General features: G+C 42.9%; 1 protein-coding gene across 2 annotated transcripts in view; it reads left to right on the forward strand.

The window, feature by feature from the left end:
* wu:fb13g09 (multidrug resistance-associated protein 5) overlaps window positions 1-15,998 on the forward strand; it is a 35,996-nt gene that overhangs the window by 13,651 nt on the left and 6,347 nt on the right. The window contains exons 1-20 of one of the 2 annotated variants that reach the window (XM_031862659.1): window positions 388-606; window positions 638-874; window positions 1,375-1,530; window positions 5,314-5,461; window positions 6,301-6,534; window positions 6,878-7,051; window positions 7,658-7,805; window positions 8,957-9,105; window positions 9,340-9,447; window positions 10,082-10,432; window positions 10,534-10,605; window positions 10,764-10,888; window positions 10,989-11,061; window positions 11,211-11,414; window positions 11,506-11,631; window positions 11,944-12,058; window positions 12,142-12,326; window positions 12,728-12,874; window positions 13,800-13,929; window positions 14,590-14,743. In XM_031862659.1, coding sequence (XP_031718519.1) covers window positions 696-874; window positions 1,375-1,530; window positions 5,314-5,461; window positions 6,301-6,534; window positions 6,878-7,051; window positions 7,658-7,805; window positions 8,957-9,105; window positions 9,340-9,447; window positions 10,082-10,432; window positions 10,534-10,605; window positions 10,764-10,888; window positions 10,989-11,061; window positions 11,211-11,414; window positions 11,506-11,631; window positions 11,944-12,058; window positions 12,142-12,326; window positions 12,728-12,874; window positions 13,800-13,929; window positions 14,590-14,743 — 2,978 coding nt within the window. In that variant the 5' untranslated portion in view covers window positions 388-606; window positions 638-695. Of the gene's footprint in view, window positions 1-387; window positions 607-637; window positions 875-1,374; window positions 1,531-5,313; window positions 5,462-6,300; window positions 6,535-6,877; window positions 7,052-7,657; window positions 7,806-8,956; window positions 9,106-9,339; window positions 9,448-10,081; window positions 10,433-10,533; window positions 10,606-10,763; window positions 10,889-10,988; window positions 11,062-11,210; window positions 11,415-11,505; window positions 11,632-11,943; window positions 12,059-12,141; window positions 12,327-12,727; window positions 12,875-13,799; window positions 13,930-14,589; window positions 14,744-15,998 lie in introns of those variants that run through there. The other variant, XM_031862658.1, reaches the window with a different exon arrangement.

The raw sequence follows: 15,998 nt of genomic DNA on the forward strand, positions 1-15,998 counted from the left end.
TATATATATATGTATATATATATGTATATATATATATATATATATATATGTATATATATATGTATATGTATATGTATATGTATATATGTATATGTATATATATATGTATATGTATATATATATGTATATGTATATGTATATATATATGTATATGTATATATGTATATATATATGTATATATGTATATGTATGTATATATATGTATATATGTATATATATGTATGTATATATATGTATGTGTATATATATATATATATGTGTATATATATGTGTATATATATGTGTATATATATATATATATGTGTATATATATATGTATATATATATAGTAGTGCAATTAATATCTTCGGGTTTTGGACTGTTGGTCGGACAATAAGAAGCGAGGTAAAAACATCAAATGAGCCTTTTGATAATGCTTCTACAATTTAAAGCCCAAATTAATAACTGAATCATCAAGAGGATAATCATCCGATTAATCAATAATGAAAATAATTGTGAGTTGCAGTCCTAGTTTGCAATGATTACGTCTGATCAGATTCAAATATAAGCCAATAACACTCATAATAAAACTAGAGAATAAGGAGTTAGAGGTTTTAACAGGTACCAGTGCGTGAATACCTCTAATTATATATTTGCGGGCTCAATTGTATTTGTGATTAATGTAGTTTTGCTGTTCTCTCCACAGAAGGTCCACCATGTTCTCTGATGCCCTGGAAGCAGCCGGGCGGGTGGAGGGCCTGCCTCTGTCCTTGCCGCAACATCTACAAGAGCTAGCGGAAGAGGAAGCGGAGGCATCAGCAGAGCGGGGGCCAAAGAGACGAGGCCGCTACCGCCAAAGCCTGCAGCTTCTAAAGCCCTTCAGAATAACACACAAGTAAACAAAACTGTATTGGAGCTCGTGTGGCGACTCTCTGACAGTGAGCCAGACAGAGGCAGACATTAAGAGATGGTTTCAGGCTGGCACACTGACTGACGGACACCCATTTAAAGACACACTAAAAGTTCACATTTGTGTTTTCTGCTTGACGTGCTGACTGTTGGGGAGTAGCAGGAGGCCATGATAAGGGACGGGAACTTATCCCCCAGCGACAGACAGCACCATGTCTGAACATATGCCGACTGATAAACTGCCCCTGAATTTTCTTTTTTCTTTTTTCGCTACTCTCTCAAATTTCTGTGAAGAGCGTGCAAATTACTGTTCAAACACTGGAGGCGTGATTCACCTTTCATTGGCTCCGGCGTTCAAAGGCGCCTCTTCTTTCTCGGAGGCCTATGCGGGCCTGCTCCCCCCCCCCCCCCCCCAACATAGCACCTCAGTGTATGCCTGCACTTTTAGACATCTCACCCATCTCCACGTCTTCTCCTCTGTTCCAGGCACCAGCACCCAGTCGATAACGCTGGCCTCTTCTCATTTATGACCCTGCACTGGCTCTCCCCGCTGGCACTGAAGGCCTACAAGGCGTCCAGCTTGTCTATAGATGATGTGTGGGGACTGTCTTGCCATGAAGCCTCTGAGATCAACTGCCAAAGGTGAGGTATCTGCTGAGGTTTGCCTGACGAATGTGACCATGCTCTATTTGATGCTGGAACACAGTATAAGGGGGGAGACATGGAAAAGGGTTAGACTGAAGGTGAGGTTATCTGTGGTTATTTGTGAGTTGAGTTGTCCCACTTCCATTAAAATCTATGGCACAGCAAGGGAACACACAAAAACCCCGCTTCGTGCCTCTTGCGGTCAGCGCCGTGCGGAGGGTCCCAGCTTCGTTCAGCCTGATTGCGGTCAAAGCAGCTCCAAGAACGGACCTCTTGTCCTCTGATTGACAGCTTCTCTGAGCCAATCATTGCAAAGCGGTCTGTGCGTTGTTACAAAATCTTGGATGTGCGCGGCACTCAGGCGTTATGATTTAAGAGGGATGTTTGATTTCGTGGATTGGATTATTGAACACAAGGAAACACAAGATGTGCAAAAAACATTTTTTAAGAGGTATAAGGATGAGGAAGGGTTCGTAGGATGAAATTATGTGGGTTGTACATAATAGCATTCGGGTAGTTATGTTTGAGTTATGGAAAAGTAATAGAATCATATAGGTATACACCTTTTTTTAGACAAATAGTATTTATTTATGTTGTTTATGAGAAATTCTATATGAAGAGTTTTCTCTATGTTTAATAATCATTTTATTTGTTATTTTAGTTTTTACTTATTTGTTAGGTGGTCAAAACATATAAGTATAATAAGGTCAGAATGCATTATTAAAAACACATTAATGATCCACACCATTGCACTAAGTAACATCTTTCCTGTTAACATTTTAGTGTACTTCTCAGTCCCATGAGCAGTGTACTGCTGACATAAATACTCACTAGCACACCAACATGGCAACCAAAAATAATCTTTTTTTTAAACGATTTTAAAGATTTATGCCCGGTGGACGTGAGGCGAAGAGCCCCAGACAGTCTGGTGAGGACGAAAAGAACTGACAGCCAGAAGAGCGTCAAGTTATTTTTGGACTTTTCATGTGAATTTATTTTAATTAAAAGTATGGAATATTGCCAGCCTTACTCTTTATATACATATAGTTTAAAAAAACAAACTGTATCTGGCATCTTCATTATATGCTCAGACACCCAGACATCAACTCACACTCATGTGATGGAATGCTTCTGTGTTTTCAGTTTGTTTGTGTGAAGTAGATTGAACTCATCTTTTGACAATGGGTGCCTCTACAAGACAGGGTCTTTAGGATTCGATAATACTCTTAGAAAATCCTTTTACTAATCAGCAAATAGTCAAATTACTGATTAATATGTAGTGAACATAGGACTTCTTTGGCTTCTGGGCAGCCGCTTGCTGTGCCTGGTTGGTGATTCATCCATGGTGGAAACGTATTGCTGCGCATTCAAAGTAGTGGAAGATTTTCTGTCCTCGTTAGTTTTCTGTTAAGTTTTAAACCAAAATCGAAATGGTCCTACAATCCCGTAAATTCAGTGGGAATGTTTTGTAATGTAAACACACATTATGACACAAAGAACGATCCATTTAAGGTCAAAAATCATGTTTCAAGCACCCAGTGGAGCTTGTTGTTCCAGGGTGAGTTCAGGTAAACTGATCTACACCACACAGTGCTTCGCTCTGGCAATGGGACTATTTTTTTTTTTTATTTTTTTTTTAACAAATGTTGAGAAATCTGTGCTTGCCCTGCGTTCAAAGTTCAAAGTTGCATTCTCAATACAATTATGTAATTTCATTACATTACAGTCATTTAGCAGACGCTTTTATCCAAAGCGACTTACAATTCAGTCCATCACATTTCTACACCGTAGGCACAGCTACGGGAGCAATTTTTTGGGGTTAAGTGTCTTGCTCAAGGACACATCGACATGCGACTAGCGGAGCCGGAGTTCGAACCGCCGACCCTCTGATTGAAAGACGGCCCTGCTATCCACTTATCCACAATCGCCCCGCGATAATTTCCTGGTGTGTGAGCTGTTGTAACAGGCTTTTTTATGTTTGTTTGTTGCCTGTGCAGTGAGACTTAATTGATGAACATCCAGCCTTTCTTAACCGATGCAGGAGCGTTGTGCTGGGATGGGTGGCTGCTAAGAATAGCAGGGATTAGAGATTACAGTGAGAGTTAGTGCCTGACTTTGGCGGTTATGTCATGAACTCCTCTACCTGCGGTGAACTGTCACATTCATTAGCTGCCTGTTATTGACTGGAGCCACGCTGAGACAAAAGCCACTGTTTGCCTGTCAAACACAGCCTGAGAACAGCCTTGTAGTAATGCACTAATTCTATGAATCAACAACAAAGACTCACAATAATGGTATTAGTGTTCTTTTTGTGTTTACTGCTCACTGAAAAGCAAACCAATGCTTTTTCCAATAGTCTTGTGCCATCGAGTCACGGTGACATGACTTTGCACTATAGAGGTCGGTGACTATTTGAGGAAGTTCACTTTTCTGTCTGGTGATAACTGCGTGGGTGGTAAATGACCAGTTCTGCCAAAAGGCTCTGGCTCACGGGCCGGAGGTTTAGTGCTGCTGCTGCTGCTTTGTGTGTGCTAAAGAGCACATAAAAGAGAAGCGGGGGGGGAAAGGCACCCTGGGAGAGTTGACACTTGTTGGTGCTCAGTGAGGTGCGAACCTTGAACGCAATGTCCCCGCCAACACACTCTCTCCAAGCATCAGCTTCTCTTGCCATCTGGCAGACTGAGGTGATGGCTGTTGGGAACATTTCAGCCATGTTTAAAAGCAAATCATTCCCTTTTGGATCCCACACTGTTGCCCCAGTGCTCTCGTTTCCATTTATGGACATGAACACGCACTCACTTATTGTATTGTGGCATTTTAAAATCTGTAAATGTCGTTAATTATGACAACTATAAATACGTTTGACTTTGGATGTATGGTGTAATACTATTTACCGTTATGTGGGTACATATGTGCTATTTTGTTGCTCTTTCACGACACTGTTCACTGTTCGTTGCTTTATCCATCGATGGGATTTAGCTACACGAAACGTGTTACTCACTTAGAGGTCTCATTACCGGTGACTCAAGCTGTGCTCGGTGCAGCTATTGGGCTGCGATTAGTAGTAAACTCTTAGATTCAGCGCCATTTGGCTTGAAGTAGTAATTATTAGGCTGCTGAGAGTCTAGTTGGTTTAATGTTCTGTCTATCTCTGATACGTTTTTAATAAAGTCATTAGGTAAATTACTCTCTGCAGCTGCTCTGCTGCTGCTTTATAGAGTCATAAGCTATGATGCATTTGGCCAACGAGATATTTTAGCCTCTTCAAGGGGCATTATATAGCAATAACAGTACATTAGCACATCTTTGGTTACATGTTTGGAAGTGCCTTCCAGTCTAATTATGTGTTGCCTCATTCATGGTTGTGTATTGGAGGGTCACCTTTACATTTTTATCAGCCTAGCTGCCTTCATCTTTCTTTTGTGATTTCCAACTGCCATGATTGCCTGCCAGACTGTTTATATTCCCCAGTGTGCTTTTGGGCAGTCTGATAAATTGGAAGGGAAACTCTTCAGTTTTTAATCAACTTCATTCAGGAAAAAATAACAGTGTATTAAGTATTCTTTTCACTTTTGATAATTTCCTTCGGCCTTCCAGTTTTCCAACTTTTACGCTCAGTTTAATTTATACTATAACAGCACTTTGCAAAGCATTCATGAGCGAGAGTGGAGAATTTATTTTGACTAATTGTTGAGACTCAATAACAGTGTCATGGTGTTTGGTTGAGCCGTGAGTTCAAATAGCTTGTCATCATTCTGAGCTGCTGGTTTCTGGTTGCAGGCTGGAAGCTTTGTGGCGCGATGAGCTGAAAAGACGAGGGCGAGAGGGGGCCTCCCTCACAAGAGTCTTCTGGAGGTTCTGCCAAACCCGCATGCTGGTGGCCATCTTCTCCCTCCTCCTCACAATGGTGGCTGGCTTCATTGGGCCCGTGAGTACTGTCCAAATCCTCCTTAGCCTTTTTGTATTCCGCTGAGTCAGCTAATACGCATTTCAACATGGTCACTGGCTCGGAGTCCCAAGTCCGGGTGTATTTTCTGAAAATCGCTTTATCCTGTTTCACGCTGCTGTGGAAATTGAAATGAAAACATACTGAGAGATTACAACGCCTTAGATAGTGAACCCCATATTAATGCCGTAGATTAGCTGGTTTGTACCCAGTCACGCTGCTCTTGGCTTCAGAGCTCCCTCCGAAAAATGCCCATAGATGAGCATCAGACAGCTACGAAAACCCCACCTCCACATACCTGGAGCAGATGCAAATCCAAGCAGAGCCTTCAGACCGATATGGAATTGTATCACCTTAGACTAAAGGGTCTTTATGTTTGAAATTCCCAGTTACTGATTTTAATGAGTCTGCCCCATTGTTCCTCGGGCTCTAAGCTATTTGTCACGTTGTGTGTACACTAGTGCTTGCTACTGCCTGCAACTAATAGCATTAACTGGATTTAGTTCTCACATTCCTGTGCGACTTCTTTCGTACACTTGCTGACAAAGCTGTGTTGTAAATATTCTTTCTGCAGTTGATCAATTTACAATCTTATTTTGCGTATTTGGCTCATCAGACAGTGTTGTTGGTCATTCCATCAGGCCTTCAACTTGTCAATGCTTGATATGATCTCTTCTCTTCTCATGTTTATGTTTCCTCTTGTTCCCTGCCCTCCTTATCTCTATCTGTGGCATTTCCTTAATCGTACCCTCTCCTTTTTCTCCGCTGTGTACTTTACCCTCTTTTCCACTCCTTTCCCCTCTCTCCCTGTTCGTCCCCAGGCTCTCCTGGTCCGAGCTCTGCTGGAGTATTCCCAGAGCTCAGTGAGCTGCGTGCCTTACGGCCTGTCTCTGGTAGCCGGGATCTTCCTCATGGAATTGATGCGCTCTTGGTCTCTGGCGCTCATGTGGGCCGTCAACTACCGCACCGCAGCCCGCCTCCGTGGGGCAGCTCTTACTTTTGCGTTCCACAAGATCCTCCGCCTTCGCAGCACGAAAGAAATCGGTCCAGGCGAGGTAGGTGATATAACCCTGGAGGGGACTCATCTCCAAATTAACTAAATCACCCCACGCTGCAGGGCACTACATGCAGATGATTGAGATGGATTTAATTTCTGCTCTTACACCGTTTCTGCTTAGATCTCGACAAATCCCACAGCCGGAGGGAGGGGAGGCTGTTTAAGATTAGTCATTATACAGCTTAAGAGGAATCATTGTCCAACAAGTAAACCTGGGAATGATAACTGTATTTGTAAAATAGATTTTTTAAGTCTTAGATTTGACGTTTCACTGTGTTTTGTTTGAAAAGATTTGGTTCATTGTAGATTTGTAATTTGTACATTACTGTCTCTCTACCTAGCTAATCAACATCTGCACCAGTGACGGCCAGCGGCTGTATGAAGCAGTGTCTCTGGGCTGCCTGCTGGCCGGGGGGCCCCTGGTGGGAATACTGGGTCTGTCCTACACTGCATACTTCCTGGGCCCCACTGCTCTGCTGGGGTCAGCAATTTTCATCCTCTTCTACCCAACCATGGTACGACTTCAGCCTTAACATCTGTAACAGTGAGACAAAGGACGTTTTGAGCCTGTTGTGCAATGCTGTTGTCACTTTAATTGCAGGGACATAAATTAGAATAGATTAATAACAACACAGACGACCATCAGTGTTGTTAATACAGTGTAAATTGCTGTCAACGAGAGAATCATTTTCATTTCATTTCAGTCTTTTATACAATTTATAACGGTAATGATCACACTCATTATAGCCGGGATAAGCAATTTAATTACAACCATTTCTAAAAGTTTTAGAGAAATTTGTTTATTAATTTGGTTAGTAGAAGACGCAAGTAACACATTTACGTTAATTCAGGCTGTTGAAGAGTACCACCAGCACTTTTTTAAAAGCATCATAACTCTTTGGCTATCAATCTCCTGTCAACTTTTAGCTGTTATTTTCAAATTACACTCAGTCTAAGTCGGAGCCTGACAGCCGGAGACCCTGGTATTGATGTGAAAGGCATTTATCACTCTGGTCCCCCGGACAGGCCTGCAGCACAGCTAATGTGATTGTGTCTGCTTTCATTTCCTCCCCTGCCACTTATTTCTCCTGTCATCATTTCCTCTGCTCCCGTCTGGACAGATGCTCGCATCGAGACTGACGGCGTATTTCCGCAAGAAGTGTGTGGTGGTGACTGACCGGCGCGTGAGGCTGATGAACGAGATCTTGGGGTGCATAAAGTTCATCAAGATGTATTGTTGGGAAGATGTCTTTGCAAAGAATATTCACAGTGAGTGGCTGTCATGTTTTCCAAACGAGCTGCTCATTTCACGTTTGTGCTCTAGAGATGCAAACTTCATGCAATTAAGAGCGTTATTGGGCTTTTTATTCCCAACTCACCCAGATAACAGGGTCACCTCATTTGAACACCTGTCGCCGAGACAAATTTGTAACTAAATGGTCAGTTTATCACTTGGAATTAGACTCATCCTCTTAGTGAACTTGAAAGATAACCCTGACCCTAAATCCATTTTCATTAGCTTGTGCCGTTTAAGTCTTTCCCTGTGCCATCCTCTATAATCAGGGCCAGTTTGAATCCCTTGGCTTCAAGGTTAATTTGCAAGGTGTTTGGGGACTTATGATACCTTGAATGACTGTAAAGGCTCCTCTACTTACCATGAATTAGCCATGGCCTTTTCTCATGAGGCCCTTGCTGTAGGTTGTGGATAAGGATCATGTTCCACTTTTAATCATGCTTCAAATTAGCCAGGTGGGGCTCGTTTTCGCTGCTGTCCTTTGATTACCTATTATAATGATAATTAATTGCCATTCAACTTAATGGCCAATGAGTCCTACGAGTTACAGTGTCATTCCCTTCAATTGCTTATTGTTGTTAAATTGATGATCGCAGTGTTTTTGCCCCGGGGTGCGTGGTTTTTGCTTTGTAATCCGCACAGAAACACACATAACATCCAAAGCGAATCCCGGGGAGAATAAGGAGGGAGTTCTCATATTTCACACACCGTACTGCTGGCTCTGAATTAAAGATAAACAAGCTTTTTTGTTCCAGTGTTTGCACCCACTGAACCGGGTGAACAAAGCAGCAAGCAGTGTGCATTTGAGAGATACAAACATGTCGGGAAGGAGGGCAGGATTTTGCCATTAGACTTGTACGGTTATCAAGGTTCAGCAGGTTTTGAAGCCCCTTTCAGACCATGTTTGGATGTGGGGCCCTCATCCTCCCTCTTGTATCTATTTCTGTCCACTCGCTGTGCAGTGGTTTGTGACTCTTATGGCATTGTTGATTGAACTGGAGATCCTTTGGGAGTCACTCAATTTTTACTTTATTTTCGCTCTCTTTTTGGTGGTCTTTGCCTTTTTAATTCTCTCTCTCTCTCTCTCTCTCTCTCTCTCTCTCTCTCTCTCATATCTCCTCAACAGAGGTGCGATCAGAAGAGAGGGGGATACTGGAGAGTGCTGGGGTTGTCCAGAGCCTCACAGTGGGTGTGGCTCCCATCGTTGTGGTGATAGCCAGTGTGTGCACTTTCACCGTACATATGGCTTTGGGCCAAGAACTTACTGCAGCTCAGGTATTTAGATATGGGAACCATTATGTATTTCCATTTTGGATTCATCTGTCTTCACTGTAAACATATGTTTGTATCTCATATCTTGCTATAGAACAAACAACAAAAGATTGTTTACATTTAATGTATATCGAGTCTCTAGCTGCAATGAGCCTTTATAGAATTTAAAGTCAGGTGTAGCCCCAGGTAAACGTGTTTGCGAATAACTGTCTCCATCTCTACACATCCCACCCTCAGGCTTTCACTGTGGTGGCAGTTTTCAACTCCATGACCTTTTCCCTGAAAGTCACACCATTGGCTGTGAGGTCACTGTCGGAGGGTGCTGTCGCAGTCAAAAGATTTCAGGTGAGAAATACAGACAAGTCTGTCAACCCCTTCCTTTCAAGGAGCCACTTAAATTGCTTTTATCCAATACAACACTGGTGTGTACAGTATGCTATTTACCACACACAGTTTGTGTTTTGACTGTTGATACACTATGGCAATGGGCGAGCAGGTTTTACCATTGTCAGAGCCGATCAAAACGTGCTCCTGTTGACGCTAAAACACACCCACCGACATACTGGTATTTTCTAACATACTGTATTCCAAACACGTGCTAAAAGTCGCATGTTAGTGAGGGATGGTTTCACAGAGCCAACCTGGGTTAAGTAAGCAAGCGTTTCTGCCAAGGATGCACCAAAAGGTTTGAGATATTCCGTGTTTTTGCTCTAATGCAGTGCATAATAAAGTAATGAGATACTCAATCACAGGACGGACTATACCTTAAGCATCCAAGTTTACACAATCTTTTGCTTTAACACAGGCAAAGACAGAAACCTTGAGCTTGTTTACTTCAATTTATTTTTGTCATGTAGCAAAGAAAATATAGCAGTAAATTGTCCTTTTGTAAGCACAGATTTTAGAAATGCTGTCACCACATTGTGTGAGTCCAAAATAAAATGTTGCATAAAGTAACCCATTGTGTCTGTCTCCACAGAGGCTCTTTATGATGGATGACAGAGAGGTTGTTTTGGTCAAAATGGAGAATCCTAGCAATGCAGTGGAATTTCGGGATGCCACACTGGCTTGGGAAAAGGCGCGTTCTCCGGCTGCAAAACCTAACCCACCTCCCAAGAAGCGAGGAGGGATGACGCGCGTGCTGCGCAGGGAGAAGCTCAGCCTGTACATTTCCACAGAGGATGACAAAAAAAACAAGGAAGGTCCCAACGCACAAAGTCTCCTGACAAATATGGAGCAGGAGAGTCCACAAAGCACCATCTCCTCCACTCAAAGCATGCGACCTCCACTGCACAAGACCCTGTACCGCATTGACCAACGCATTAAGAGGGTAACAACACAAACATAAACGTGGATTGAAGACATTTTTATTCAAAGAGTTGGTTGCTTCATGTAATTCCCACAACGCCACTGTTTTTTATCCCTTTCTAGGGTTCACTGGTTGGAATCTGTGGAGGTGTCGGCAGCGGAAAGAGCTCCTTTCTGTCTGCTCTACTGGGACAGGTGAGATTGTTCAGTTCAGTTTCCTCTTCAGGCAGCACAGACACAGAAGAATAGTCTTTTTGAACCTTTTATTCACACCCAATGCCGCGCAACAACCTTGAAAAGGAATGTTTCAAGTGTTTTTTTTCTGCTTCCAACCCGCTGGTTTTCTGTTGCAGATGACCCTGTTAGAGGGTAATGTGGCTGTCAGTGGTGGCTTCGCTTACGTGGCACAACAAGCCTGGATCCTCAATGACTCACTGAAGGAGAATATTCTGTTTAGAAACGAGTATGACCAAGACAAGTAAGATCAAGTACTGTATAAGGATGTTATGAAAAACAAATGCAACAAAGGTTAAGATTCATCCCTAATTTAACATCTTTTCTCATTCTTTCCTCATCAGATATAATGCTGTCCTGGAAGCCTGCTGCCTTCTCCCAGATCTTGCAGAGCTCCCATATGGAGATATGACTGAGGTATTTGTAGAAATCTGCTTGTCAGTAATATCATTCTCTTAATTAAAATGCTTCTTTACTCCTGTGTGCAGCAGTTTTAGTTTATGTAACCACGACTAGAGCAGCGTTTTTATGGAGCTTTGTTTGTTTTTTTTACTTTTTCTTTCTAGATTGGAGAGAGAGGTGCCAACCTGAGTGGAGGGCAGCGTCAGAGAGTGAGCCTGGCACGTGCACTCTACAGTGAGCGGCCCATACTTCTGCTGGATGACCCTCTCAGTGCGGTTGATGCTTGTGTTGGTTCCCACGTCTTCCATAAAGCTATCAGGGGTGCCGCCAAAGGCAAGACGGTGCTCTTTGTAACCCACCAGCTGCAGGTAAGGGACTGTCTGTGAAGCATACAAAATAACTTTCTGGCGATTAGCTGATTAAAGTTTGCCTCTGTCTCCTATCTTTTTTATTTTCTAGTATCTGTCTGACTGTGACGAAGTTATTCTGATGAAGGACGGGCAGATTGCCGGGCACGGCACCCATGCTCAGCTAATGGGTAAAGAGCGTGACTATGCCAGCCTATTCAACAGCACACAACAGGAGGTAAGGCCAGGGCCAAACAAGGCACCAGGCCAGCTCTTTTGAGTAAGGCATCTTTGCCCCCACTGCACAAAAACATTGAACATCACATGCTGAATAATTCATCAGCCCAGAAAGGCTGGCCCAATTGCTGGAAATGTTAATGCATACATGGCCTTTCATTATTTATGCGTGCATTGATTTTCTGGTGAGCTGATAAAGACTCCGATATCTCTGTTAAAATGACTTGCAGTGTGTTGCTGTTACATCTGCTGTGATTTGTGGCAGTGGCACGTTTCAACGCTCACTTTCTTTCCTCACCTGTTTGTCTCTTAGAATCTGGTGAAAGAGAATTTAAAAAACAAACTGCAGAGGGCAGATGCAGAGAAGGCCGACGGTGCTGCTGATGTTGTTGCCATGGTCAGACCAAAGGTGGAGAGCACGAATGGAGGTGAGAGACCCTGACACTTTTTCCTGCTAAATGCGTAGTTTCCTTGAGAACTATTCACACGTAATATCATTTATTTTATTCAGAACGACTGATGAAAGCCGAGGAGAAGGGCTCCGGTGCAGTCGCCTGGTCTGTGTATGGAGCCTACATCAAAGCAGCAGGAGGGCGTATAGTCTTCATCATCAACATCTTCCTCTTCCTCTCCACCACAGGCAGCATAGCCTTCAGTAACTGGTGGCTGAGCTACTGGATCAGGCAGGGCAGCGGGGTGAGTTTGGAGACGATCCTGCTTTACTAAAATAGACGCCTCTATTTAGTGTGGAGCTGGCTCCCAAAAGAAAAAGAACTACTATGCGTCAGTGAGTTCTGGCAGCTGACTGAGCATTAATCTGAATGTGCATGATTAAAAAGTAACGGAACCGCGGTAAACTTAATTAAAAACAAGCACTAGCAGTGAGGAAACAGATGTGCAGCAAAGCAGGCGGTAGCTGCTATTGAGGAATGTGCTTAGAATAGTAAACATCATTGAGCCGACTGGTTTTCATTTTTTATGTTGTATTCCAAAGTGTGTGCTTTTCTCAGTTTCATTAGAGCCCAAATTCCTGCATGGGGAGAAATTGGATTTTTTTTTTCTTACTCTTGGTAATTTGTTGCTCCATCTGCCCTCAGAACACATCATTAATCTTAGTGAATGAAATGATGGCGAGCAACAGCATGAGACTCAACCCTCACATTCAGTACTATTCAACTGTTTACGTCGTCTCCATGGCAGCTGCTTTACTGCTGAAGACTTTCAGAGGGCTGGTATTCGTGAAGGTACGCTTCCTACAGAGACTTCCCTCTTTCTGTCACATGCTTTATCCACTCAATCCCTGATGAACTTTAAAACACTAGTGGCGTTTGAAAGGTGTATGAAGTGTTGATGTATTAGTGGTGTACAGTTACGCAGTGCTGCCTAATTGTCTTTATTGTCATTTGTTCATGCTCCTGTGGTTCCAGTGCTATAATTGAAAATGCCTGTAGGCCAAATCCATTTATCTGTCCACTGCCGCGTCTCACGGCTTTGCAGCGACTGCATGTGTCGGTGTTTGTGTGTGTGTGTGTGTGCGTGTGTCTGTGAGTGCAACAGAGACAAAGAGGCAGAGAGAAAGGACGTGTGTGCGTGCATGTCAGTTGCCCTTCGGGCGCGTCCTCTTTTTCAAGCTAACCCATCCTGACACTGCATTGCAGAGGTTAGGTCCCCACGTTAATGTGTGCCACTTGAAATTGCTAATTTTTCAAAGATGGCTAATCTTTTTTTACCCCTAGCTGTGATGAGATCTTCGGGAGTGTTGAATATTCCATTAATATAATTAATTTGTTCTCTGCTGCCGCATGTTATTTCTGTCCTATTGGTGAAATGTCTCTTGCTCATTGGGTCATGACCTTTATGTCAGCCTCCCAGAAACTCATTATAAATGAAGTTTTGACATCTTGCCTTGTGTGAGGGGGAAGACAGCCACCACTGTGCACATGCTTAGCATATGGTGAAGTAGCGTTTATAGCTCTGCAGCCGACATGTAAGTGCCCCTGTATTCATCCATTGTGTGTTATTGTGTTTGAGGCTGAGCCCGCTGACAGACGATTTTCCTTCCAACAGTCTGTTTATCCAAGCCTTGATTCTTTCCGTATGTTTCCTTAAGTTGTTTGTTTCCACGTGTCAGGTCTCATGTTCAAACACGGCTGTTGTTTGTGTTGACAGTGCACGGTGAAGGCTGCCTCTGTGCTCCACGACAAGCTGTTCGGCCGGCTCCTCCTCAGCCCCATGCACTTCTTTGATACAACACCTCTGGGTCGTATCCTGACCCGCTTCTCCAGAGATATGGATGAGGGTGAGACTGGATTTGTCTTGACTGTGAACATTCCCCCAAGAGAGCTCTCACTCAGTGAAGTCACCCTGGTTGACAAGGTGTACTGCCAAGACACAGTGGTTTCACATGGATTACTTTGCTTAAGGGAGTGGCTTTCTCTTATCTACTTCACTGGTGTCTTTGCTCTTTGGTTGCTGTGGCCATTTGATGCAGTTAAAAATCTATTTTTTGAAGGGAAGATGGATATGAACTGGCTGCAACATGTTACAGTAGTATTTGTATGGATATACTACTGTATACTACTATAATATGTTTTTGTATTAGAAGATGGGATTGATTTACCAGTGGACAAACTTTTCTAACGATGCCAAAAGACTGAATTTTCTTTCTTACACACCTCGTCAATGTTGTCTTTCCAGGTTATTTTTTCATCTACTAATACATCCGAAATGTCAACAGTAGTGACTTGCTTTATTTCAATATTATTAACAAACAATTTAACATCTTATTTTGGATCAATTTTATTTTTATTTCTGAAAATTATAGAATCGATTGATGATTTTTAGATTTTTAAAGAAAGAACAAACTCTAGAGCACTTAGGGGGCTTTCTTCACATATAGAGATGGATAGATCCAGCCCCACACAGCACGTCTGATATGTGATATGTCTCCTCTCCAAAGTTGATGTGCGTCTCACCATGCAAGCTGAGATGCTGCTGCAGAACCTGACCCTGGTGCTGTTTTGCTTGGGAATGGTGGGCATTGTCTTCCCCTGGTTCCTGATCTCCATCTTGCCACTGGGAGCCTTCCTCTTCATTGTCAACCGTGTCTCCAGGTCAGACTCTCATTACTCCTGACTTTTCACAGCTTCTGTTCTGTGGTAAATGTTGCAAGAGCTTCGCTGGATGATCTGATGACTTTGCTTTAGTCAGAATTTATAGTTTTGCAGAAATTTAGCAATAAAGTTGAATCCACTGAGTGGAACAACAGCTCGCGGGTATCTTGGGAAACAACCACAGTATATTGTTATTTCCTGTATTTCAGGGATCAAGAAGAACATGACTCTGTGTTATTGTTGTGCTGGTGTAAATTCAGAAAGTACCAAAAACAAAAGGCTGTGTGTGTTGTTGTTATACATACACAATCAGTCCATTTGATTTGTAGCTTTACATCAGATTAAGTCGTGACAAATGACACATGATCATTTTGATTTGAAAACATATGTGTCTGTTGAAGCTGAATTTTGGGAGGAAACCTGCTCTCAATAACATCCCCTCACCACTTGATATCTTATCCCTGCATAACTGGAATTATTGACTCGGATCTGATGCCAGTTTTATTATCTATTGAAGGATCAATTTAATTGTAAAATATCTTCCTTTATCTTTGAAGAGACACTTTATTTGTAGCCTATTAATCACACAAGAACCAAGAGGAAGAGATGATCCCCAGCTGTTACCAAAAGCTAGTCACCACCCTCGGCAACGTTTTAAAAGAATGAAATACTGTATAAGTCACGACATCCCAGGATATGTATAGATGTTAAACCAAACTGGATCTCCCATTGAAATTACCCACTTCTAAAGCAGCCTTTATTGAATTCTGAAATTAAACTGCCCAGGGCATAAACATGTTTGTCTGGATCGCAGCCTTGAAGCAAAGAGGTGTCATGTTGTTTCCCGCTCTCTTATGGGCTTTTATGAGAAAACCAAATGATTCATGGGAGACTAGTAATTCACATGCACCATCCATTCTATCGTGGCATCTAAAAGTAGAAAGACACCCCACCTTTGTCAATAAGCCCCTCTCACTCACACTGCCCCGTCAACGGTGGGTCTGGTGTCTCTCTGGCTGCTGATTGTGTGGCCGTCTGTGCGCCCCGGTGCTCATAATATTGCACATGCATCAGATAGTGGGAAACGACCTGAGCTCTGTCAGGAAAGCGGGCGCTGTGTCGTGGACCGTATCCCTCTCTGTCCACCGTGTCATCATTACCTGTCTGCCACACAACTGCATCGTTAGAGCTCATGCATTCTCCTTTCCTTCATTCTTTAGCGATGCTCCAGCATTCAGGTATAATGTCTGTGCTC

This window comes from Anarrhichthys ocellatus, unplaced genomic scaffold, assembly GCF_004355925.1.
Source record: "Anarrhichthys ocellatus isolate YVR2014 unplaced genomic scaffold, GSC_Weel_1.0 scaffold27, whole genome shotgun sequence".
In the NCBI taxonomy this organism is placed as follows: Eukaryota; Metazoa; Chordata; class Actinopteri; order Perciformes; family Anarhichadidae; genus Anarrhichthys; species Anarrhichthys ocellatus.